A 24,817-nucleotide genomic window follows, 5' to 3' on the forward strand; every position below is an offset into this window, starting at 1 on the left:
TCCTTGGAACTAGTTGTCCTGTGAAACTAGAAGTACCGTTCAGACCAGTTAAGAAGGGAATGCCCTAATCTACATCTGTCCTATTAAAGATTACTGCTTCCAACTAAATGATGTGCAGGCCAGACTTACAAGTTCACATATTGAGTGGACAACCTGACAGGCAATACAGAACTTAGAGGATGCAAAATGGATACAGCGGTACCATAGCGCAAACCTAGATGAACTGGCTTAGCTCCAAGACTCTTTGTTGAAGTCCAGGTCTGATGCGCTTTCGTAAGACAAAAAAACTATACGTCGTACGTATTAATAAAATTTTTCGTGATTATATACGTTTGCTCATTAAAGTTAAGGATGCGTGGTAGTTTAGATTCGAAGCCTCTCTTGAATACACTTAGCCCTGTTTTAAAACTCAGCCGTCTGAAGCTAAGCTTAACAACAGCACTAGACGTTCAACGAATTTTTCTATCGGAACAGAAATTCTAGCACTGCACGCAGGAGACGTGCTACCTTTCGCTCTCCCGTAGCTTCCTAAAATAACGTATGATCGTTTAGTATGATCGTAGACGTTTCTTGCTGCTAAAACCGTACCGATAATCTCTGAAAGAACAGCTGTTCCCAACAGATCTAGTCTAGAGAAAATTAAAGCTCAGTCTTTTTTTATACCTGGCAGTTTTTCCTTACATAATAGTATTTACATGATTTAGATGCGGCTCATGATGGTATAAACATAATCACACATGTTCAGTCTAGAAAGTTTTAGAAAATGAAGAAAGGCAAATCTAATGTATCTTATTATTTTTAAGGTATCATATTTATTTTATTATTTAAGTAGTGCACAGTTTGTGTCCTGCAATATTATAGTAAATACTATAATTAAAAAGATAAAGAATAGGGCGGGCTTCATTATTTTCGACAGCCGTTAGGTGAAATAATAATAAAGTAGTACTCCGGTTTGACTGTGGTAGAACGTGAAGCGCCTGAATCGTAAAATGATAACTGTCTTAACCTAAATTCTTTAACGACAAAAGGTAACACTGTTTATACTGTGGATTACCCCATCCTATGTGTACAGTACCAAACTAGCATGTTTTGATTTCGAAATTTTGTCAAAAAAGGCTAACCATAACATTTTGGGAATCGACCTTGAGCATGAAAAGCTCATTTTTGTTTTAATTATGATTTCCTGTATGTCATTGTAGGTATTGTTGAAGCGTCATTTTATTGCTCACACTGAAAGAAGGCGATGACAGCTCAAACTAACTTAAATTTGTGTTCAGAAACGGAAGCACTGAAATAGAAGTGTTCTGAATTATCGCACGCTATCTCTACAATGTGCAAAGTACTTGCAAGTTCTTACTAGGTGTAGTACAATGTATACTTACGCACGCTCATTTTTTTTTATCACATAAATCTCTAGTGAAAGTCGCCTCAAGGTAGTTTTCTATTTTAAGCTATAACTAGTCATGTTGATATTCTTGTTTTGCTCGTTCTAGGTTTACCAAAATGTCGTTGAGTCTTTCCTTGTCCTTGTCAACTTCGTACATATCGAGAACTGCTGCCACAACGCTGCCTGTAGATAAATAACCAATGTTACCACCTAACTTGGATCGAAAATACTCCAAGTAGACCTTGATTTCCATATACGTTAATTCCCCGTTTGTGTATCTCATTATATCGTTATAAATTTTGGTGCTATCATGACTACCACTTCGTTCCTCATCCAAAGTGTCTTTTCGATCAAAGAAGCCACTTAGATTATTTTCACGTTTTGTGCGCTCCATATGTTTCAGTTTGAGCTGCCTGGCAGTCTCAGCCTCGAAATCTTTTTTTTCGTGAAGATTTTTTCGTGAATTGTTAGCAGCAGTTTCATTATCAGACTCCGAATCGCAAAGATTAACCCTCGGCAATGGTGGTCGAGAATCTATAATCTGGGTGGTGATTTTTTGTGGCTCGCGCATAAACGCCCGGGTTGGACAAGTTGCTTCAACATTTTGTTGAGCAGGTGAATAGTTTTCTTTAATAGATCGGTCTTTTTTCAAGCAATCTTCAATATCGGAACTTACATCGTCATCGGAACTAATTCTATGTGACGGTAGCTCACTTGAAGCTACATGTCGTCGTTTTGTTGTGCTTGCCTTGCGTTCCTTCGGGGCAGGCTTGTCACTATCCGAGCTGCTTCCGCTACCTTCCGATGTTGTCACTAAACGGACTCTCGTAATGCTTTGTTTTTTTGGAGCTAAAACTATCTTCTCTTTGATCTGAGATTTCGATATTAAATATTGATTATACTGTTGTAGGATGCTTGCAGCATACTGTCTTTCGGAATCCGAGTCTGAGAAATATTGTTTTTCCCCATCCGACTTTGATAAATAACTGTTGTCCTGAGCAGACGTAGTGGTATCCATCGGCGTAACAAAGCTGCGTTTCTCTGTGGAATTCGGCGTAACTACAGGGCACTCATCTTCTTCCTCACTCGAACTTTCTTGATCGTTCATGTACAGTTGACTACACGAAACTTTGAAGATTTTCTGCTGGCTGTATGTAAAAAAGCCGATGATATCTTCGTCTGACCAATCGCCTTCCATCAAAGTTGCTAAAGTACGGCGAACCTCAGCGAGACTAATACTGCTAGAGACGGACGCTAAGATGTTACTTTGTAGATGCCGGCACACATTAGCGGGATTCTGCAGAGATCGGAATTTGGCATTTTTCTCCATTGTGTTTGAAATCTTGGGTTTTGAGACAACGGTTATTATCGTAACGCAATTAGCTTAACAAAGCGCTGATACTCATTTTACGAAGAATGATACCTTTTCAATTAAGCACAAAGATAAGGCTGGTGCTTTTTTACTGTCTTAATTGACAATCGGCTACTGTTGTCATTTGTTAAGCGTGCACCGGATCCCCCGTATGACACATTCCAGTTGCGGCCACCTGCAGACATATTTAATTCACACTTTTAAATTTCTCTCTAGCTTGGCCTGGTATGGGATTGTAAAAAAAAGTGCTCCTTAGGTATGTTCATTGTCGTAAACGGTACAGTTGAATCACCACTATTTATTACAATTCATATTATGTTATTACATAAATTATACCACTATTGAGCTGATTTTGTTTCCTTTCGAGCGGTTTTAAGGTGCTGATTTCCTTCTAAATAAATCTACAGAGACGATAACTGGGAAATCGCGTTGTCCAAGTTCGGATTTCTAATAGCATGTCAGGGGTTACCACATTGAACACGGCTGTGAATGCTCGCATAGTTGCGGCTATAAATAAATTGTCAAATAATTAATTCCTTAATATATAAATACATATTCAGCTCAGTGACTCAACACTAATTTCCGGTTAAGTTCACTACTAACCATTTTTAGTGGTAGTATTGTGTTCATGTGATTTTTAATTTACAAAATTTAGGAACAAAAAAGTACCCTCTAAATATTTCTCATTGCATTTTTAGTATTTGAATCACATAGATAAGAGCAGCCTCTTTTAAAGGTTTTCCCATTTTTGGTTATACGTAATTCAGAACCCTTTTCGCTGTGATGTTAGCTCGTTACAGCCACCAGGGGGTACCACGCTGGATACTACTTAGGTCGTCAGAGATCTATTGTTACGGGCTGTGCGACGCCTATTAAGGCTGTAGTCCGACCATATAACGACTATTTTATATATTTTAGAACCATGATATTGGCTGCCCTAATAGTGCAAAGTATGGAGTGCCAACCTGAAATGACACTGACATATTACTAAACGCGAGAGCCATATTCGACAACATACGTTATGCAACAAAGCTAACGTAATAAAGCAAATGAAATATATATAGACACAAAATTCACCTTCCTAAAAGTCTTTTTTTCGTTACTAGCAAACTATAGCAGTAATTCAGTCCAATTGAGGGTAGAATAAGGGACTTGATGCACCAATTTCCATTTCAATATATAAGGCAAGATAAATTGGAATTCAACAGTTGCCGCTACACCTCCAACAAATTTTGAGTAGCTATAAGATACAAATGTTTTTCTGAAAAAAAAATTAAGTGACATGCTTTTCTCATATGCATATCAAAAAACTCAATAAATTATTTCACAAACGTCAACTGTGCACATCTTTCCACCACATGTTTATTGACTCCTCTCACCTTAAAGATTGCAGGAGCGTTTGCTGATTATCTTATTTGAATGTGAAATCCTTCTATTTAGATTTAATTTAACAAATGACATGCACTTTAATTTCCGAACCATCTGATTTTCTCACAAAATAAAGTGACGGAATTCATCTGTTTATAGTTGTGTTGTGAGAAAGGGTATATCGACTCGAGAAAGACCTAAGCTTCCCCGATGACGCGCGCTTTTTGAATTTGAATCTACGATCGTATTATACTAAGAGCAAAAGTAAGTTACAGCTATTTCGACTTGCATGAAGTTATAAAATGATATAATAATGGCTTAGCATAATATATTGACTGTCAGCTAGAAAAAGCAGTGATTCAATTTACCGTAAATCTCAAAATGCAACTAAAGGTGTGAATTTGGTATACATCAAGAATACATTTTAGTTGTTTTATCCAAAGCGAATTATACAACATACAAATAAATACGCAGTGTATCTCAGTTATAGAAAATGCCCATAATAGAAAACTATTGTATACACAAAGTCTGTGCATTCGTCCAGGTTTCGAAAAAGAACGACGGTTCAGTCTCAATAAGATAATATTAACAATTTAACAAGAAAACACGAAAAGTTTCCACTTCTATATCTGTTTTTTTGTAAAATCGATAAAATTACTAGTCGTGTTAAGAAGGATCTAAAAACAATTGTAAAGTTATTATCCAGAATGTGTATTATTTATTAAATAATTGTGTGAGTGCGTAACTGAGCAATATGAGCGAATTGAAATGAAGTGGCGAATGCCTTCATAGAGGTTTTTGATCTTATTATGTTCCGGGCACAAGACAATCTGCAAATGACTTTTATCAATCGAAGGGTTGTAATTAGTAGAGCAGTTACCATACTGCGATCTAATGAGGCTTGTCTTCGTATTGGGCATTGCTGTTTGTGATAAAATAATTAGCTTGTTGCCGGGATGGAATCACATTAGTTTCCATACGTAAATATAGCACATAAATGTAAAAACTATATTCCTAAATATATTGCTCTTATTTGTGGATGAGCCGTATTTGCTAGCATTAGACGCTGGCAGAAACTTAATCTATTATAATAATGGGAATCACTACAACCTGCGGTGTGACATTTTCAGAAATAATACTTTTTCGCATCCACGAAACTACGAAAACTTTAATTAGATATAAATTTTCACTGAAAAATATTGCCCCAACACATATAGATATTTTCAAAATACGAAAGCCAGAATAATAGCGGTGGTAAAGCTAGATGACAGCAACGATTACTTCTGGTATTAGTTTGGTGAGCACACTACGGTGATCGTCATTTCAACATAAAGTCAATGTCAATTTGCTTATGCGTAGGCCCCAACAAAGCATTTGTTAGTGATGTAATATTTCCGTGAAATAGAAAAATTCTTCGTTTAATGATGTCTCTTCCCGCTGTTTCAGGGGATGCATCAAAGGCGAATTCGGTAGCCAAATATTGTGCCGTTTCTGTACTCGGGAAGAAATTGCTATAAGATAATTATAACAATAGCAATCCCTACAACCTGCAGTGCGACATTTTCAGAATTTTTACTGAAAAATATTGCCCCAACATATATTAATATTTTTAAGACAATAAAGCCAGAATAATGGTGGTGGCAAAGCCAGACGATAGCAACAATTACTGCTCGTGTTAGTTTGGTAAGCACACAACAGTGGTCGCCATTTCAACGTGATTAATGTCAGTTTGCGTTTTACTTTCAGAGTTCAGCGCGTTAAGTTCAGTTTGCACTTTAAACATTCAATCTATAACCCCGAACCGCATTTGCTTTCTGCTTTACGCGCTTGTTATAGCAACGTGCACTGAATCACTAATAATAATAATAATAATAATAAACTTAAATAATAATATTAATCAAGTTAGCGCTTCTTAAGTAGGGTCTTCACGCTTAAAAATAACGAATCATAAAATCAACTAATACTAGGCAAAATGCAGTTCCACCGTGACATAGCATATAATTTTTCGGAAAATAAAAACCATTAATACTAGGTTCAGGTCAGGCTGTTAACTGGCCGTTTCGAAGTTATGACAGGGGACTGAAACAGCGTAATGTTTATATATCTTTTGAAGGTTATTAGGCACTGTATGTTGATAATAAGTGTGTGTATCTCTATTGGGCATTCTCCATTTTTCTTTGTACTTTCTAATTAAAAATGAAACATAAGAAACTCATTTTAATTTGCTTTAGGGGAAATTATAAGTTTAGTAAGCTAATTTACAGGTGGTTTGGGGCGTGTCACTCTTCTAATGCGTATTTAGCATTTCTGCAAGCCCCCTGAAGCATTCACCTACTTCGTGAATAAAAGATCTACTTTAAATTCTCAACAAACTTCAAATATTTATTATGTATTGTGGGCTAGTTGAGCATGCGTTATAAATTAAAAGCATCATTCACCCTGTGACATTTTTAATTGTTTATTGCTTTATTTAATCACATTTGCCAAGTAGTGTGCATTGTTAACGGTGTTTGAATAGACGACAGGCGCTTCTTTAAATGATAGTGGGTTAGAGGAAGTCGCTGAGTTGGACACATTTCCCAATACCGCATCGTGAATAGCGAATCTATCCATTTGTTGAACTAGCATGTTAAATGTCCAAGTTCATTTTAATGGGACAAATCAGTGCCGAGTGGCAGAGGTTTTATTCTTCTGAAACCAAATCTCTCTTTAAATTATCTACTGTAAGGTAAAAGTAAGGATGTAGTGTTTGGTCCGTTAAAACCCTGACGGCAAATGCCAGTACTGACTAGGTGGAGCTCTGCAGTAGATGTAGGTAACTAGTTGGAGAAAACACAGAGATTAAAATAAATAATATATATTAAAAACAGTAAAAGTGTAAAAGGTGTCATAGTTATAGAGCGGTATTTTTATATTCCTTCATTTTGAAAATAGTTATTCCTGTCCATCGTCATTCAGGTTTAACTTAGCCGAGGTCTTGTTAAAGGTACGTTTATTATTATTATTATTATTATATATATATATATATATATATAATTTTATTTTTTATTCTTTATATTTAATTTAGTTAAAGTGGTAACACGGCAGAGGTACTTTCCTAATTTAGCTTACAAATGCCTACGTCTAAGCCCTCCAACTAGAGTAACCTAAATCAATCTTAAACGAGTCTAAGATTTTCAAATCGAAGTTCTTTTGTTTGTAATAGATGACAATTTTGCCAATTGAAATTCATAAATTTAACACAGACCTCACGGTTACTACTGACGTTAGTGACTTAATTCAGTTAATCATTTTGTTCGTTGCTAGCTAGGCAAACGCTAAGTACATACGTGTCAATGAATACTTTATATAGCCCACAATAATTACGAGAATAGTTAAGATTCGATTCGTGATAACCTTCAGTCGCGCAAAATAAATAAAAGGAGCCATGGCCTATCTACTTACTAGATGACAGCTTATTTTGAAAAATTAATGTTACATCTATTGATAATAAGCAATGGATTATATGTTCGGCGAATCTACATTCTCAACAGGTTCGAAACGAACCACCATTTTCTGCGCATCTATTGGACCTGAAATCTACATCCGGACATAAAGGCCTACTAATATTTAGAGGGCTAATGTACGATGAGAATACTCTGTCAGTAGGGCAGCTGACCCTTAGCTCGACTAATTGTACCATCAACCCGTACGCGTATGTCGCCGATTCGATTGGGTGGAATTGGCTGAGGAGTGTTTCATGTTGAGCAGCGCAGGGAAGGGTGTGCGAGTTATAGCAGAATATGCAACTGACACCTCGTTCGGAACTTTACCGATAGAGATTTCGATTGCACCACTCCTTTTCTTTACATATTAGAAATACAGTACACAGCTGATTTAACAACAAATTTAATACGCCTGTTTATGAAGGTCAAAAAGGATTTTTGCGGGTTAATATATATCAGCAGTTCATATTATGTGTAAATTGTCACTTTATAAGATGGCGTCGTACAGTATCTAAACTCTTTCAGTTTACTTTTCGGCTCCTTTTGCGGAATAGTTCGGGTTTAAAGATAAACATCAAATCAATAGTGAATTATGAACAAGGGCAATGTAAGACTAGGCCCAGCTCTTCATCGTCATTGTTTGTAATTGAAATCGACTTTAATGTTATATTACAGGAGGACAAACATGTGCACAATAAAAAAAACATCCGTGAAGCTAAATTTGAGGATTCCCTTAAGTCAGTTCAGATGCTTTCAAATTTTGTTTTTAGACAATCGAAGTATTTGAACAAGAACATACTTTATTATGTTCAACTTTTCAATTTGACCTACGCCCCAAGCTTATTCAAATAAAAACAGCTCTCTATTTGATAAGATAGTTTTTTTTTTTAAAAGCCAGAAAAAGAAGCGAACCGTAAATAGTAGCATCTAGTTCAAACTGTAGTCAGCACCTTCTCAACGCTCAGCGTTTGATGCAGGTGATATCTTGCGCTGTGTCTTTTAGTGCCAAGAACGCTGCGTTTTCATGTCGAACCCAGACGATGATCGCATAAGAGGTCGAAAATGAGCAAAATCTGCCCTGTGGACAGGAGTGTTATTCAGCGATAAGGTGACTCATGTTTGTGTTTTAGCTTTACGATGGACTAATCGGCCGATTACGTGGCACGAGCGGGGCAACATCGCATACCTTATCTACGAGACGGGCGGTAAGCGGTAAAAAATGGGAGTGGAAATAGGCTATATTAAAAGATCTCCTGAAACATTCCCAACATCCCCGCTTTCCTATTCGAAGAACAGAGTTGATACTCCAAGCGAATATATCTGCGCTAAAAAGCCTGCCGTCGTAATACATTTTTCAATTGAAATATAAAGGGATATTTGTCTGATGCAAATGGAGCACCCCCAATGATCCTATACGTGATAGTAAAAGTAGATCGCAAAATTCTCCGTACATTTTCGTACTTTCTAATAGAAATTGTGTTAGTTTAGACTGATGATGGGCAGGATCGAACGAACAAGAGCATTTGTTTATAGTCGAAGCAGTGTCTTTTTTTTACATTTTAAGCTAACAGGTGGCTTTCAATTAGCTTTGATAGCTGAGCGTATTGAGGATAGCATACGTTCGTTGTAATATATCACTAGCAGTCTCATCTGCGCTGCTTCTCTCCGGGTTTAATGTTTCGGAATGAATTGGAAGCTGATGGGCCAATAAGTCTATGTACTTGCAATATCTCAGTAAAGACGCATAAATACGTTGGGAAATCGTGTTCGATTCTTATTGATTAGAACAATATCATAAAAGAGTTACTGATTACGAACAAATTGTATTCTCTAACTTTTCATACTATTGTACTGCCACAGGTTCAGCTCAAGAAGACCTAGGAACTCACATAAGCCTTGTTTTTGACCTTCGGCACACATCGGAAATCGTAGAAGACGTAACTAACCCAGCGACATACACATTATGTAAATTTTGATGAAGTAGTATCACGTTAAAATAGATCTAGGCTCGGTCAGAAAGTGTGTATAAATAGTTACCATTGCTTATTCTGTGAGCCAGATTTAACTAGACAATGACGTAACGACACTTCTGCATAAATCATATGACAATGCTTGATCGTGATAGCTGGCGTTGAGAAACCTTTACCTCAAGCTGTATGGAAGCATCAAACCTGGTTTCATTACGATTTCTAAGGACGACTATTAGAATATGTCCCTTTATCGAGCAACAAATTTTCGAGCTCTGCGGCAATAAGCAAAACATTTAAAGGTAAGAACTTGAAGGAATCGAATTGATTGGTTGTAAAAGTGTGTTCTTATCAAAAAAAAACTCTGAATACTTTGCTTTGGTAATGAATAACTAAAATAAACATTCTTGATGTATATTTTGGGAACAGAGTCAGGTACTATCTATTTCGATAGATTTGTTGGATCCTCAACTTCGTTGTTAAATATTCGTTAACTGTCCTATAACGTGTAGACAGAAAGAACCGTAGGTCATAACCTCGTTCGTAGATGGATGCATGCTAGCAGTGATGAATTCTAAAATAATAAACGTGACACATCTTTATACGTGCGAAACAACGCATCTGGAAAGGTTGACCAACCTCAACTATATATTACGATATATATATAAATGTTACGACAGGTAAAAACATGAGCAAAAAGATCTTATGTAAGCTTGAGCTGAGCACAAGGTGCGTCTAATTATACATGGTAATTCTATTTTTGTGCAGGTCCTCTGGTAAAATTTGCATACATGGAAGACGCGTGTCGATGTTGAGAACTAGCGGTTTCAAGAGGTTGTAAATTTGTGTGATCCCAGAAGAGAAAGCTACATTAAAAGAACAAGTCAAAAAAATAGCCGTATCAGTAACGCAAAGCTGAAAAATCGTCGATTGTTTAGTGGCTTACGTCAGCGTTTGCAAGGAATCATAGGAGTTTCCTTACTCAGATACGTAATATATGCATAGTTACGTACTATTCAGCATCGATGTACACCTGTCGCAGGAGAAATTGTCCCAATTATGTGCAACTGAACTTTCAACCATATTTTTAAAAACCGTTTGTTATTTAAGATTCTAGAAAGCATTAAATGTGTGCCTGAAATACGTCGTATTACTGTAATGAGGGCATTATTATATGTTTTAGTTATGTGGAGAATGAAGATTCGCAAAAAATACATAAAATGTCATCTGTCAGGAAACACATAACCAGTACGATTGTATACTAAAAAAACATCCTGCTCGGAGATATTTGCGAACATATGCATATATCGATGGCGATACTGCTGCGTTCCGAATATATCTAACGAAGGTTCTACAATGTAAGTGTTCTAAGTTTGTTTCGTTCAAGGACTAGGTCCGCTATATGTAGGTCCGATGCCGACATATTCGACGCTTCCTTGTTATTGCTGAGTAGTATGGCTAGTATGAAACGAACACATCTTGTCTATCAGTGTAGCACCATTTTATCATGCATGCGTGCATTTAAAAGAAAGAATAGAAGTATAACTTCGTCTGAAGAATTATCTAAAGATTGTACGAACTTGAACTGGGCACGGGTGCTATCTCAGGCGACCAAATGTTTATTTCGCTGTAGCAATGAAATCGACCCTCATTGTAGGAGACGCACACGCAACCAGCGTGGCATCAAATAAGCGTTCCAACACCTGCGTTCAGTTCTATGGATACAATCCTTTGGCGGCGAATACCTTCAATGGGGATGGGCTCCCGAACGGCCGAGATTGAACGAACAAGTTTCAGTCTGATCTCTGTTCAGGCTTAGGGCATCTACTGTCGGAAATACTTTGTGTCTTTCGGCTTTCGTCGATGCGCCGCGCTGTACTGCGGAATCTCGATAACGACCCAGACAGGGAGGCCGAGAGAGAAAGCTCGCGCGACTCGTTGGTTTTTCCCGCATCCACCCACTCGTCTGCCCAACTACCACAAACTCCCCTTTCCCTGCATCCTGTTCAGGTGGTTGGGTGCCAATGGATGAACATACTTTCATCCACTGCGCAGAGTTATAAGGGTGTCTGTATAGATCCGCAACTTAGTAAAAAAAAAAAAAGGCGCAGAATCGAGCGAGCGAAAGCGCGAAAAAGAAGATAATCAGACGAACCGTGCAGAGTAATCGTTCACGCGAACACCCCCAGCCGCGTATGGACGCTATATAGACACCCTAGACTGCGCCATACCACCCTAATCCCAATTGGCAGTCGGTACAATTGAGTATGAGCGGTCGACAGTGGGGGATGGAACTTCGTTCTCGCTGTGAGACTGTAGCTGGCAGAATCCCGAACCTATTTCGAAACGAGTTGCCAACCCGGCAGCAGTCCAGCTATGGCCCACTACTGAACAATCTTGAAGGTATTTGTGGTGTTGGGACGCTGCTATCCGATGCGTGTTTCTTGTCCTGTCATCGTCATCGAAATAGCTAAAAAGTGAACACTTTTCGTTTTTACCAGCCGTCACCGTCGTGGCCGAATTCGAATCACCAGCCTTACTAGAGTTGAAATTTTGTTCAAGTGGCAAGACCTGCGGCAGTCCAGTGGACGAACTCGGGGCCAGACCTTGACGCCAATTCCCGCCAACCCAGAGCTCAATGCAGCTCGACGAACTTTCCAAGCGTGCTTTCTTCCCACTGGGTGTGAGACAGAGTGGAATTGATTGGTTTCTACTATCACATTACCCTTACTGGCGGAGCTGAACGGGCCAGCAAAGTATCCTGCTTCGTGACAAGCACCTGAATGGATTGCGAGTTGGCAGCAGGAAAAAGTAGCGGGGATGCGCTGCGAGACGGACACAAGACAGGGAAAGAGGGCGTTCTTGTGCAAAATAGATTTCATCGTCACGCCGCAATCCATCGTTGAGTTTAGGTTCGAATTAGAAGCATGGAGGGTCGACCTGGTCCAAATCGTACTTATCGACATTTAAGCGTAACGGACTTTCAGCTTACTCGCAAACCAGGGCAGGATCTTTGATCTTATCTGTCATCTTGGCAGATACTGTGAACATTTTATACGCCACATGTCGATTTTCCTCAGCCTTCACAATAGATGACATGAGGTTAGATTGCAACATATCAATTGGAAATGACGTATTTAGGATTTTTTGAAATTATGCACACCTTCGTTTTACATTTATGCTAGAATATCTCCGTTCTGACGATTAACCTTTGAATAACACAATTTGACTGTTGCATAGGAGCCCATTGGATGTCAATTCATGGGTTTTCAACAATAAGGGCAGGGTGGTTGCGGTCCTGAAGTCTATCATACATCCATCTGCCTGCCAAACTAGAATGAAGATAATAGTAAAAGACGCAATATTGAAATACCACAACGGGTAAGGCAATTCTAGTAGGATAGTACAATTGACTAAGGTGGAATGGTTTGAGCTTTAATTGTGCAATGTTTTGTGTAGCGATTGCCGAGAATACCAAAGAAGTTTTGAGTATATATTTATGTGCTTACTAATATCGAGACATAACCAAGGTGCGCTGACATTACTGTAGAATGACCTTCGCCAACGTATGACGCTTGAAATATCTATCTTCGAATCCGACTGATGTTCGTCTCTCTTATAAGCTTTTAATATATCGGAGCTCTGCATGTCCGTTTTACAGATTTACACGATGTTTGACACTCTGTCAAGAAGTCCTTAATCTTCTTTTTAACACACTGGATTACTGTCATCGATTCATTTGTTTTCTATTTTCAGCCGTGTCCTGTCTAACTTTAGCCATTTTTGGGTAATGACTATAGTAGGTGTATCGCTTTCATTATTGTTTGATGAGAAATTATCCAGTTATTATATTATTAAAATTTTTACTAGTGTTTAATCTAAGGTGGTTTTCGTTCATGTAGACATGCTGGCAGAATTTACCAGCAATCGAGACCTTTTTTGCTGATCAGAATAAAAGAGGAAAAAAGTGTCCTTCAAAAATTTTCTAATTGCTTTCTGTTGTGAGAAAGCCAATATGCGTCAAGCATTGGTAATACGTTTGGGTCTTGACAAACACATATGTAGTTACTATACCAGACCAGTGTCAAACAGGCAAAAATCGACTGAATTTTATTATTTACTAGTGGTTCTCTGGTGTACTGTCGATAGGAATAGAACATTTTCTTAACAAAAAGGTTTAGTGCCTAGTCTTAGATTCGTTTCTAACATAGGCCCCAATGTCCTTAGCGTAGTTTACGCACGCAGTTGCTGATCATTGTTTGTCATGTAAATGGTCTGCACTTTACGACAACACTATTCATGTCACTCTTGTATACAATATATGTGTACGTTCGCTCTCTACATTCCCTATATTGTACCATTATTTGCTAACCCTTTCTGCTATACAGGCATCGTCAACCCAGACATCAAATACGCAGCCGCTCGATTCAAACGGCACCGACTAACCAGTACTGATCCCTACCAGGTCTTCGCCGACGAGCATTATTGGCGACGGCGCAAGACCGTATCACGTGTCTTGTAAATGCTAATCTATCTTCATCGTATTCTGGTTCTTTGCCTTTTCCGCATGGCAAAAATAATTCGCAGCACACTCATACCTTACTCTCTTATGTTAAACGGTTCATCCGTCCGGATGTAGTTACACAAGCAGGGTCTGGGGGGCTACGGGTGAGGGGCATCATCACCTGAGAGAGGCGGGTTGCGTGCTAACGTGCGTGGCTTGCAGCGCAAGCAACGATTACGTTACGCCAAAATGCACCACAAATCACCTTTAAGTTCATATTAACAGAAATAGAGATCAATAAGAATAAATTTAGCGTTACTAGCGAGTTGTATTTAGTTGATCAGTAATTGGATCTTTAGTTGTGGCCTCATCACATGGTCATTTTTTCGATGAATTCTGAGCGGACCTTTTGTATGTAAAATTATGGCCCATACTTTTGTTACCATTTATTTTCTAATGGCCAATTTTAAATGCAAACTTTGAAGCTTTGCAGAAAGTAGCTGTGTACTGAAATGCCCAAGCTTGTCAAACACTCCGTGGAGTGATTTATTGGTGCTGAACGTATGCTTTAAAATATTGGCACCTCATACCCTTTTTTCCTGTAATAATGTATCCTGACGGTTGCACAGATGCGCCAATGATAAAAAAAAGGTGGAGGCGCTCCTGACTCCTGCCAAACTTCGTTCGGACCCATAATTCAACTTGCAAGGGGTTCGATAATGACTCTTGCCCGTTAATGATCTGAGGTTAAGTTTCAAGGCGTTCGTATTCTACCCTTGATACGAACCTTTGTGGCCTCGACGTTCAATAGTAGTGAACTACCAGATTATGCACACCTTGCTTATGTCATGTTTTATAGGACGAGTCCAGTCTATGTAATGGTAAATATAATTATTTATTAATTATCACATTAATATATGCCAATGTCTCAAGCTGAACTACTAGTAAATTAAGCACATTAAATATCGAAAACGTGCAACACTTGGATTGAGTCAATCAATATAATAATACGTGGCCATCTTCCATCAGGCTCGAATGACCATGTCATATCTATTAGCAAACAGGGAAAGATTGATTAATCTTATCTCTGATTTAAAATAAGGAACATAGAAACTTTCTATATGAGCACGTCCAGCAATTACGAATTAAAATATAGCATACCTATTATTTCCTTATAATATCACACGTACAAATATTACATATTATTAATTTGAGCGTATTCCTGAAGACGATTTACCCTGATAGCGCCTCTATTTCGGCAATTTCTTCTCGATGCGTTGAATTCTGCTACATTTATGCCTTCGTGTTTGCCCTTTGCGGCCACATCACAGCCGTAAATATCTAAGTTCTCTAGTTACGCGACGAGTCTCTTGGTGCGGGAAACGTGCTATCCGATCTTTAACCGAGCTAAGTTAAATTCTTGAACCAAAGAATACGGTAAGGGTTGAGCTTAGTTGAAATTTAATTAAGAACAATAATTGTTTCAATCAAATCAGGTAAAACTATACGTAGGGCAAAACGAGTAGCGAACGCGAAGTGAGTTGTTTGTGTGGAAGCGAAACAAAGACTTTTTGGAGGGCTGAAGCTAATAAATGTTCAGAGAGGGCAAACTCTGAGGGCAAATTAGATAAGGGATGCGTCCGAGCCCATTGTGAAATACAGCACCACTGTTTTCCCTTTTCGTTAGTACCGGAAAGGAAAAGAGGGCGCATGTCATGCTACTCCGTTGTTTCATTTCGCTTCACTATTGAAATACAGCTGAAATACAAATCGGCGAAAGAGCATCCCCGAGACGGTACTGACGCAAATGATGCAGTTGTCCAAAGGAAGAATTGAGGAAACAGGCTTTTTCGTGGAGGTAACGCGGAGGACTTGAAATCGTGGAATTACCGGTTGCCAAGCCGGCGAAGTTAGTACGAACGAAGCACTCCCTTTTGCTCTGTAAGTAACGTTATTTGTAATTTACATTACTACTATTATTTCATTCGTGTTTTAGAGAAACGATGCAACATTTAAGCTATCCAACTTCGATGCATTTAGTTGCTTTGGAAACACGGAGACTCGAATTTGTTCCATCAAAAATTCTGTCACGCTACTGTCAAACCATCAACTTTCTATTGGACATAAATAAGCTGCTTCTCATCATTGTAAGTCCATGGTCGGATTGAAAGGCAGAGTTCAGCGATATTAGAACTCGGCAGGTCGTGGGATACGTTGCAGGAGCTGGCTGTTGCATATCAATGACTATCTTCGTTTGATTTAGGAATTTGCCGCCTTTTTGCTTTTCACAACACCTCAAAAAGCCCAGTATATGAATACGCTGAGGTTACGATGTCTCGAAACCGTCAAGCTTGTACTTGCCCTATTGTATTCGTAGACTGGCATAAGGGATAAAAGAGAAAGGAAGCGAGAGAGAGAGAGAGAGAAAAGGACAAGAAACGACGGAAAAGAGAGTGCGCTTCAAAGGACGCCTTTTTGTGTAGAAAGCACAACGTGCAATCAGTTCATGATTGTACGCAACGATTTCAGGGAGCGATCTTTCCCGATTCACTTTTTGCGACTCGAATCTCGCTGTGGTGTGCACAAGACTTATGCAATACACAGAACGATATGTTCATGGCATTCCTGCACGTTTCTAGCCTAAAAACGTTGTTTGGATTATCGACTATAGGGATATGAAGCGTTAAAGAACACCACCCATTTGCTAGAGCGTAAGACACAGAGTTTGACACGAAACACAGCCAGTGTCTCTGTATAGTAATCAATTGACATCTTAGTTAATTTGCCCAAGCTAATACAGTAATACATAGTAATCAGTTCCTCTACTACAGTAATAACGTTGAGTAAAGGTGTCTAAAAGCCCTCAAGAATAATACGATCCAAGTTGATGCAGCAACTGGCGCGTGTTTGCTTCCATCAGAATGTAACCCGATGAGCTGGCCATCTGTACGCTGAAAGCAATGGTCGTCTTTTGTTTCATATGCGACGCGTATCTTTAAATGACCAAATTCGTTTAATTCCAGCTATACACATCTCAACTTACTTCAACTCATCGAGGCCTAGCTCAGAGGATATCGTCTGCCGTATAACGGACAGCATACGCGCATCTGGTCCACAGGTATTTCATGATGACTAATTGACTGAAAATCTTGTTGGTGACTCCTTTTTGCAGTTATCCTTTGACGAATATTAGGACAAGAGATATGTGTATGGTCGAAATATGTTCAGGGCCAACCAGCCTGATACCGAAAGACGTCCCATGGACGGGAGAGTAAAACGAGATGGCCCTATGCAAATATCGTCCCAAATATATCAACTCTCGTATAATAGAAGCTCTATCTGCTAGAGCATTTGTTGAAAACAGAAGTTTGCACTCGGGGTGAGTCGTTCGTTGACTCTAGCCTCGTACGACCCTGCTCAGCGCCAAACCTGAGGAAATGTGTTTTTTGCTACTCTATATATATATATATATGTATGTATATATATATTGTGAGGATGGCGAGAAATGCATAATTCGTTTCTAGTGTCGTTGTTGTTCCGTAGTAACTTGAAATAAACCCACTATGACCGGGCAGTAAATCTATAAGATGATAATAAGATATTTCCTGGAACATATATAGTATGTGTATTATCCACGTATAAAAAAAAAGGTTAACTGATTGCTAAGTGTGATTTACAGTCAAGAATATAGGACTCGTCCAAAGTATCTATCTAACTTTTTATTTCCACCAACGTCCTAAATCCTTTCTTGAAAATTCTAATTATTACTCGAATATTCGAAGCCAGCGCACCGTTCTTTATCTTAAGATAATTACGTAGGCTGGCGGATGTGTCAAACATGAATACGTATATAGCAGACTCGTAAGTGAAAAATTTTTCGTTCATATATTCACTCGCTCGTATATATTTTCTTGTATATAGATTAAATAATTTATATACTTACATGAAAATCGCCAATATCCAAGCAGTAGTGGTCAGTTGAGCAGTTTCCGATGACCTTTTCCATCTGCAGAATGAGACGGCATTGATGTCAGCCAATATTACCGTTTGAATTTAACTTTTTCGAAAAAGTTCACGGAAACGTGGTCATACGTATATTATCGGCCAAACCTACCTCGACTTATAACGATGTGCTCGCTTGCGAGCCAGTTTAATTTAGTTCATTATATTTACGTGCGCAGTAGTCGTCGTACGCTCAGTGAAGACGGAACTGTAGAGGAGTGTACAAAGCGAACCATTCGCAAAAGAGATCTCAGGAGCAAGCAAACTAAGGCATCCAAAGAGTTTACTCGCATCTCACACTCCATTGGACCCGAGATGCCTCTGGCCGCGTGGCTGAAGTGCCCGCAGTTCAGGCCGCCGCTACCAGCGGAGCACGGGTCATGCTGTTCGAGGCCTTGAATGAGTGGCTGGTGAGTGTTAGCTTGTGAAGAACCATCTTAGTTCGTATGTACTTTCCTTGCAATAGAGCCCTCCTTTCACAGGCTGAAACCATGCGATAAACGTCAATCCTCTTTGTTCGCCGACGGCCAGAGGCTAGTTTTCCCTTTGCCATTGCCCCACCGCCGTTCGGTGCCGTTCTTCGAATTCGAACCTCCGCTGCTCTTCCTTGATGACGTGGCTGTGCAAACGTAGCTCATTGCCGAATTGTTCAGATGTTAAAAGCTGCTGTAGCAGACTTTCTGCGAGTGAGAGACTGCATCGTACGTCCTGGTTAGATTGGAGAATCTTTTCGTCGGGCTGTACAGTCGGAACAACAAAACTGATTCGTTCGACAGATGCGCGTTGAGTTGTTCCACGGTAACGCAGAACTGGAAAGCGGAAGAGACACTTCCTCTTGAGACGATTAAGTTGACAGGGGCCCAATAAGGTATTGTACCGGCAAATGGCGATTTTGTCTAAGACATAGATGTTTCAGATATGGTTCGCTGAAGTAAAATTCAGCAAATGTAAAGCTTTGCCGTAGGGTGTGGCACAGTGGTTGCGCTAGACCTTGCTGGAGAAATCAACTCGCATTTGCAGCGTTTAAGTAAAAAAGACCTACGCGTTCTAGGAAGATTGCCCAAAAGGTCACGATCGTATTCACATACGAGACATCACATTAGCTTTGTTGCCACTCTTCGAGGGAAACTGATTAGCGCGGATAAACAAGCCCAGGCCAGATGTTTCGCATTTTCAGACGTTTCTCACATGAACAGTATGCTCATCATGTCCAGCATTACTGTTGTCTAACGTTGATGCGAATGCCTAGTATATTAGCCCCACACAAAAGACAGGCTTCACTATTAGCGACTTTCATAGAGTAAGATGATTCATTAATAAATGTCCTTAGCTGTTTATGTCTGCGCCCGTCTCAGCTATGGTATAATCCACGGCTTATTCTGTCAACAGCTGCCACTTAAATGCCGCTTGCTCGACCATTCGGATGGCGCAATTGCGCTATTTCGCAAATCGGCTTAATTATTCATCTGCTTATATCCTGGATTGACGTACATATAACTACCATATTAAATAAGTCCTAAAGATACTAACCAGATTCGTTGGTCGTTCCACCAATGGAGTTGTAAGCGTTTATGGCCTAGCACAAGTTCTAGGCTCGCTCATTTGAACGTAACCGGCCACTAATTTTCCGCTTGAAAACTTGGACTGCTCAGCGTCTTTTTGTCATACGTCACGTCTCACCTAAATTGTATTCTAATGTGATATTTTAATGTAGGTCATAGCGGGTAATGTATGACTAACTACGATGTTAGCATCATGCATAAACGGACGAAAAAAAACTATAGCACAAATTTAAAAAAAAAAAAAACCTTATTTGATGCTATAGCGAAAGGAAGACATGGTCTCTTCCTCCCTTGAAATCCAAAAATCACGTTAAAGATCGCATTCATAGTGAACGTTGGCCGTTACCATGACACACATGTCGTCTTCTTCTTGCTCAATACGTTTGTTCCAAGGACTAGACAACGTTACGCACTATGTGTAAACGTGACTCTGAGCTAATACCGCCACACACGGATTTTCACCGTAAAACCGACAATTGATTTTGATTTAAAATATTGAACAATAGCGAAAGACACATTTGACGGTCAACTGGCATATTTTTGTTGGACAAACATCCATTTTCTCTAAACGAATGCCATTGGGCCGTTGAAAATGGCTGACTTGTCTAAATACATTAAGGTAGGGCAAAAGGCCGTCGTACGTCGTGTAACTGTTACTGCCTTCAGCTACAGGACTGATAACGATCCGAGATACGTAATCAGCGATTTTATTGAACTAATGAAAAATATATCCGTCTGTTGTTACGTTCTGAACGCGTGGCAATGAATCTAGTTACACGCATGACAAATCGTACGTGAGGTAATGTTATTGCTAATTTCTCTTTATTTGCATTAGGTTACGTGAAATTTCGTCCTTCGTTACGAATCTTCGTTGCGATACTAACTAGCACGTTTAATCAAACTCTCGATCCGAACCTAATCCCTATCGGTATGTCGCGCCTACAAACCTACCTGTTACCTTCATGCTAGCCGCTACGTTGACGCAGGCAATGTAGTTGAATAGCTGTTTATTCCGATGCTACTTTAGAGAAGATTTTTCCTTTCTGTTAATCTTCCAGTGCGCTATTATCTTCAAGAGTGAGAAATAGCGGTGTCATATTGAAACGAAATATAGTTCGACCAAAGCGTTCAATCGTATAATGGTATATATGTGTGTCACTGTAATTTGTTTATATTATTATTGCATATATAAATACAACCTCACTAAAATGATGCATCTTAGTAGTTTCTGTCTTCAAGTTGACTCCGTTTTAGTGTAGTTAAACGCGATATACGACTGCCGCAATTGGTTGATTTCCAATTGATGATTTGGTCCATTATATATCACGTCGTGTCTATACAACTTACTACTTACATTGGCGAGAATCGAACTTTGACATTATGCACTCAAAGCGTCCCATTAAATAAATAATGGGACGCTTAGCTCTCATAGATATCTGCGATGAGTGATATCCGAACTCGATCTACTCGTATTCTGGAAGAGCTCGAGATATAGTGTTTGGATCGATACTATATCCTGAGCTCTAGATCGGAAAAATCGAATACGGTACCCGTTCGTAGTTGTGACGCTAAACAATAAAACAAGAAATAACAATAGAGATCATTGTGTGTACATGTGTGCACGTGCGGTTATTGATTACATCGTGCAGCATCGACTATTGTCCGTTGAAACGCTATTAGTAAATTTGACATCTTGAAAAGGGTTATCTGCGATTCCGAAAGCGAAAAGAACATGAAAGATCAGACCAAAATAAACGCTAGCGGCAAATACGCAATAGAAAAAAGAAAATTAATCAGGTTTGTCTAGGTATAAATTTACAAATAAATATGAGTATAATTTCTATCTTTCGACGAACAACCCTATCGGGAGAAGTAACATTTCTCATTCATTCTTCTTAACGGTCCGATTGACGTGCTAAGGATCACGCTTCATCGAAACAGTCACTGAATGTTTTAAAATGAGTATACTCGTTGTTTCTGGGATATTTTTGAACACATATTTTTATAGTAAATAAATTCACGGCGTAGCAAAGATGTCACAGAACATATTAAACTATATCGTAAATATGCTTTTCGAGATACACGAGTTTCAAAGCGGGAAAGATATAGCCTTAAAAAGGTTTTTATTTCTTAATACAACCTACGACAAGTGAACGCTTGCAAGGGATAGATAAATTGAAGTGTGACATCAAAATCACATTTAGCCTGCGGTCTCGTTTTAAGGCCCTATCAAGACTACGTCGTCTTGTAGAAGCTAAGTCTTGATCGTCTTCCTATGCTGCTATGATAGGTCTTCACGGAAGTGCTGTATCCCGGAGGCAAAGACAGCCACATGTTCGCTTGCGAAATCTTGTTGTTCACTAAACTTCATTCTGTTAGCTCAAATTATACGAATATAAATTGCGTTTAATATCCGTAACTGCAGCAGAGCTTGCTAGATATTTAGAACTCTACTCCATACTATGCGTAATCAACTTACATTTCTATTAACTTGTTCAACGCTGCAACATTAAGCGCTCCACAGATGAAGTCTGTTACTCTTGTATTTCGTAAACTTGACAGCATATTCTAGTCACCTCGCTTGAAACAGCTTTTGAGCCTGCTTCTTTCAAAAACATAAACTTTGGGAGCTCGAACATAAACATATATCGCTTGGAAAGGACAAATACTAATTATAGGTACCATACGACGTATAATACAGTAAGCAAAATTTCAACGATTATTGTTTCATTCTCGTACGCGACAAACTATTAGATCTCGTATTTTCAGGACGAAGAAAAAAGAATCGAAATATTATCCCGTTACGGCCTTTTCTGCCCTTACGTATGACACCACTATACGATACAAGTGTATACTTGGCACGGGTCACGACCAATATAACGTATCAAATATTTATGCCTATCAGATACTTATCATGAGATTACATTGTCGATCTAGTATATATAATTGTAGTATATAATTGTATACGACGCTGGTTACTTCGTGTCAGGGACCAGTTGCCCTGTGAACTCTTCCGATTCGAACAAAGTTGATCTATTAGGCTTGCTCGGTAATATGCTAACGCTTTCATTCGCAGACATTGCTAACTTGCTTTATTTACGTACTCCTCGATTCTAAAAAACAGAGACTTTTAAAACTGCTTGGAACAGAAATGTCATGATAAAATAATGCAAAATTAATTGAATTTTTTTGGGGATTGACGGCTGTAACAAGAGTGTAAGTAATAGATTGTGTTTAACGTCGGTCGAGGCCACAGGCGATGAACGTGCATCACACGATCAACAGCACCCTTCTCAAAAAACGCATGCCCTTGGGCTTCTAGCGTTAGGCTGAGCCATATCTTGTTCTATTGTGTTTGTTCGCTTTGCCCTTAAAAAATAATTATGCTTAAAAGTAGAAAAAAAGGGCCGTCCTAAGACGATTACCCGGGGGTAGGTCGAGGTCCTTTTATCAGACTATTTTTGTCTTGACTTGAAGCGATTTGAAATTTCAACAGAAAGTGCTAGAGTGATTAAGGGGAGACTATTGTGGTATCTCCCCAATTTACTTAACCTCGTAACTTAAAGATTACCTAATAAGGGTCAATCCTTTGTATACGGAGCCTTAAGATTAAACACCTGAACGATGGGACAGTTTATGCGAACCTAGAAAAAATAGGCAGTAAACGCACAGAGAATTATCGCAGAGGACGTCACACAGGTGTTTTTAATATAAGCTTGTACCAAAGTTAGAAAATATTGTCTAACTGCTAACTAATTATTAGTAATTCACAACTTAGGAGCCTTTCTGCTTGGATTTCCTTATAGAGTAGTCCCCTATGAGGGCTCACGTTGTGCCCGATGGCCGTAGCTTGTTTCGATCGAGATTCAGGCAGCCGTGTAATGGCAATAAGCATTCATGGCTGGTGTCTAGGCAGCGAAAACGCTTTGTTTGATGAGATAAAACAATTACAAGCTGGGTTGTTCATGTATAAAACAGAACATTCAGATAGTTCAATGCCTGGCTTAGGGACTGTATAGAAAGTACACGCACACAGCCTTATGTGTTGCAATAGCGAAAACGCGGATAGAGAGACGGACTATCAAATTGAAAACGTATTGCCCAGACGACGTCAGTGCTACGTTCCTGACGCTGATTTCAGTTATTTAAATATCTCTCCCTGCATGAGTTATTATTAACGAAAGAGGTAATCCAATGCGAAGTTAAAGAAGTCTATAATGGGCAAGAACTGATTTTTCCATAGTTCCCTAATAATATGGATTTCGTATATATATATGTTACAAGTTATGATATTAATTGAAGTGAAACTATAAGGTTTGTACAGCTTTTTTTCTAATAGACAGTAGCTTTTAGTATAATATTGTTTGGCTTTTGTTTTTGAGTAAAATTTAGATCTTACGTATGATACAATTTGGCATATGAATATTGGAAATAGACTGTTGTAGATCCTGTCCATATTTGCGCATGCTAAACGAAGCTCCAGAGCTTCTGGACACACGATTCCTTCGAAAAGTCATACCTAATTATAAATAATTAAGTATGAGTAACTTAGTTTCCTATTAGTTTAATAACAAGGTATTCTCACAGCCTACGCAGGATGTGCGCTATTATCTCAGGCGTAAATTAATTCTTCTGAACGTTTCCAGCGCGCGTTCGTCGTAACTGTGCTTTTGCTGCGCGCTAGGCTGTACTCAGGACATAACAGCCATTCATAGTATGCGCTTGTTCCACAGCTCACATCTGTCTACGCAGACCTTAGACAACTTTGCCGGACAACGAATGGACAGTACGACTCTTGGCCGGTCAGCAGAAGCACTATTCGATTTGAGTTCCATGGTAAAAACTAGAATTCGTCAACATGCATTTACTGCGTACCCATAATATCCGTCAGGGCTCTCCTATTCCAGTATCTTTCGGGGTCGACTATTATAGCATAGCTCCCTCGTCGGCGGTAGACGATAAATGTTGTGTGCTACAGTTGATCGGTTTCGCACGCACGTAGAAGGACACCAGACGAGGCGGCAATTGCTATCCGTAACTGCTTCACAGCTATGCAGTAAACACATAATTTGCGCTACCTGTAAGAATTGCGAATCATGACATCGGACCATGAGGAATGGATGCACAGGCTAGGGAACAGGGGCGCATGAACGAATGGTAAAGCCAATGG

General features: G+C 39.1%; 1 protein-coding gene and 1 long non-coding RNA gene across 2 annotated transcripts; one reads left to right on the forward strand and one right to left on the reverse strand.

Moving 5' to 3' along the window:
• Positions 1-785: 785 nt before the first annotated feature.
• Positions 786-4,296, reverse strand: LOC111246843 (uncharacterized). Its single transcript, XM_022797113.2, has 2 exons — positions 4,139-4,296; positions 786-2,934 (listed from the first exon to the last, which is right to left on the reverse strand). Exon 2 carries the CDS (start codon positions 2,715-2,717, stop codon positions 1,458-1,460), a length of 1,260 nt encoding a protein of 419 aa, XP_022652848.1. The 5' UTR covers positions 2,718-2,934; positions 4,139-4,296; the 3' UTR covers positions 786-1,457.
• Positions 4,297-8,580: 4,284 nt separating this feature from the next.
• LOC147756622 (uncharacterized) lies at positions 8,581-10,941 on the forward strand. The gene is made up of 3 exons (XR_015324470.1): positions 8,581-8,817; positions 9,473-9,881; positions 10,348-10,941. It is a non-coding gene; the product is annotated as an uncharacterized LOC147756622 (long non-coding RNA).
• Positions 10,942-24,817: the final 13,876 nt, after the last annotated feature.

Source organism: Varroa destructor, unplaced genomic scaffold (genome assembly GCF_002443255.2).
Source record: "Varroa destructor unplaced genomic scaffold, Vdes_3.0 BEIS01000003.1, whole genome shotgun sequence".
NCBI classification, from domain to species: domain Eukaryota; kingdom Metazoa; phylum Arthropoda; class Arachnida; order Mesostigmata; family Varroidae; genus Varroa; species Varroa destructor.

Excerpts from the sequence above, each read along its gene's own strand:
- LOC111246843 (XM_022797113.2), bottom strand. The coding sequence starts at position 2,717 with ATGGAGAAAAATGCCAAATTCCGATCTCTGCAGAATCCCGCTAATGTG.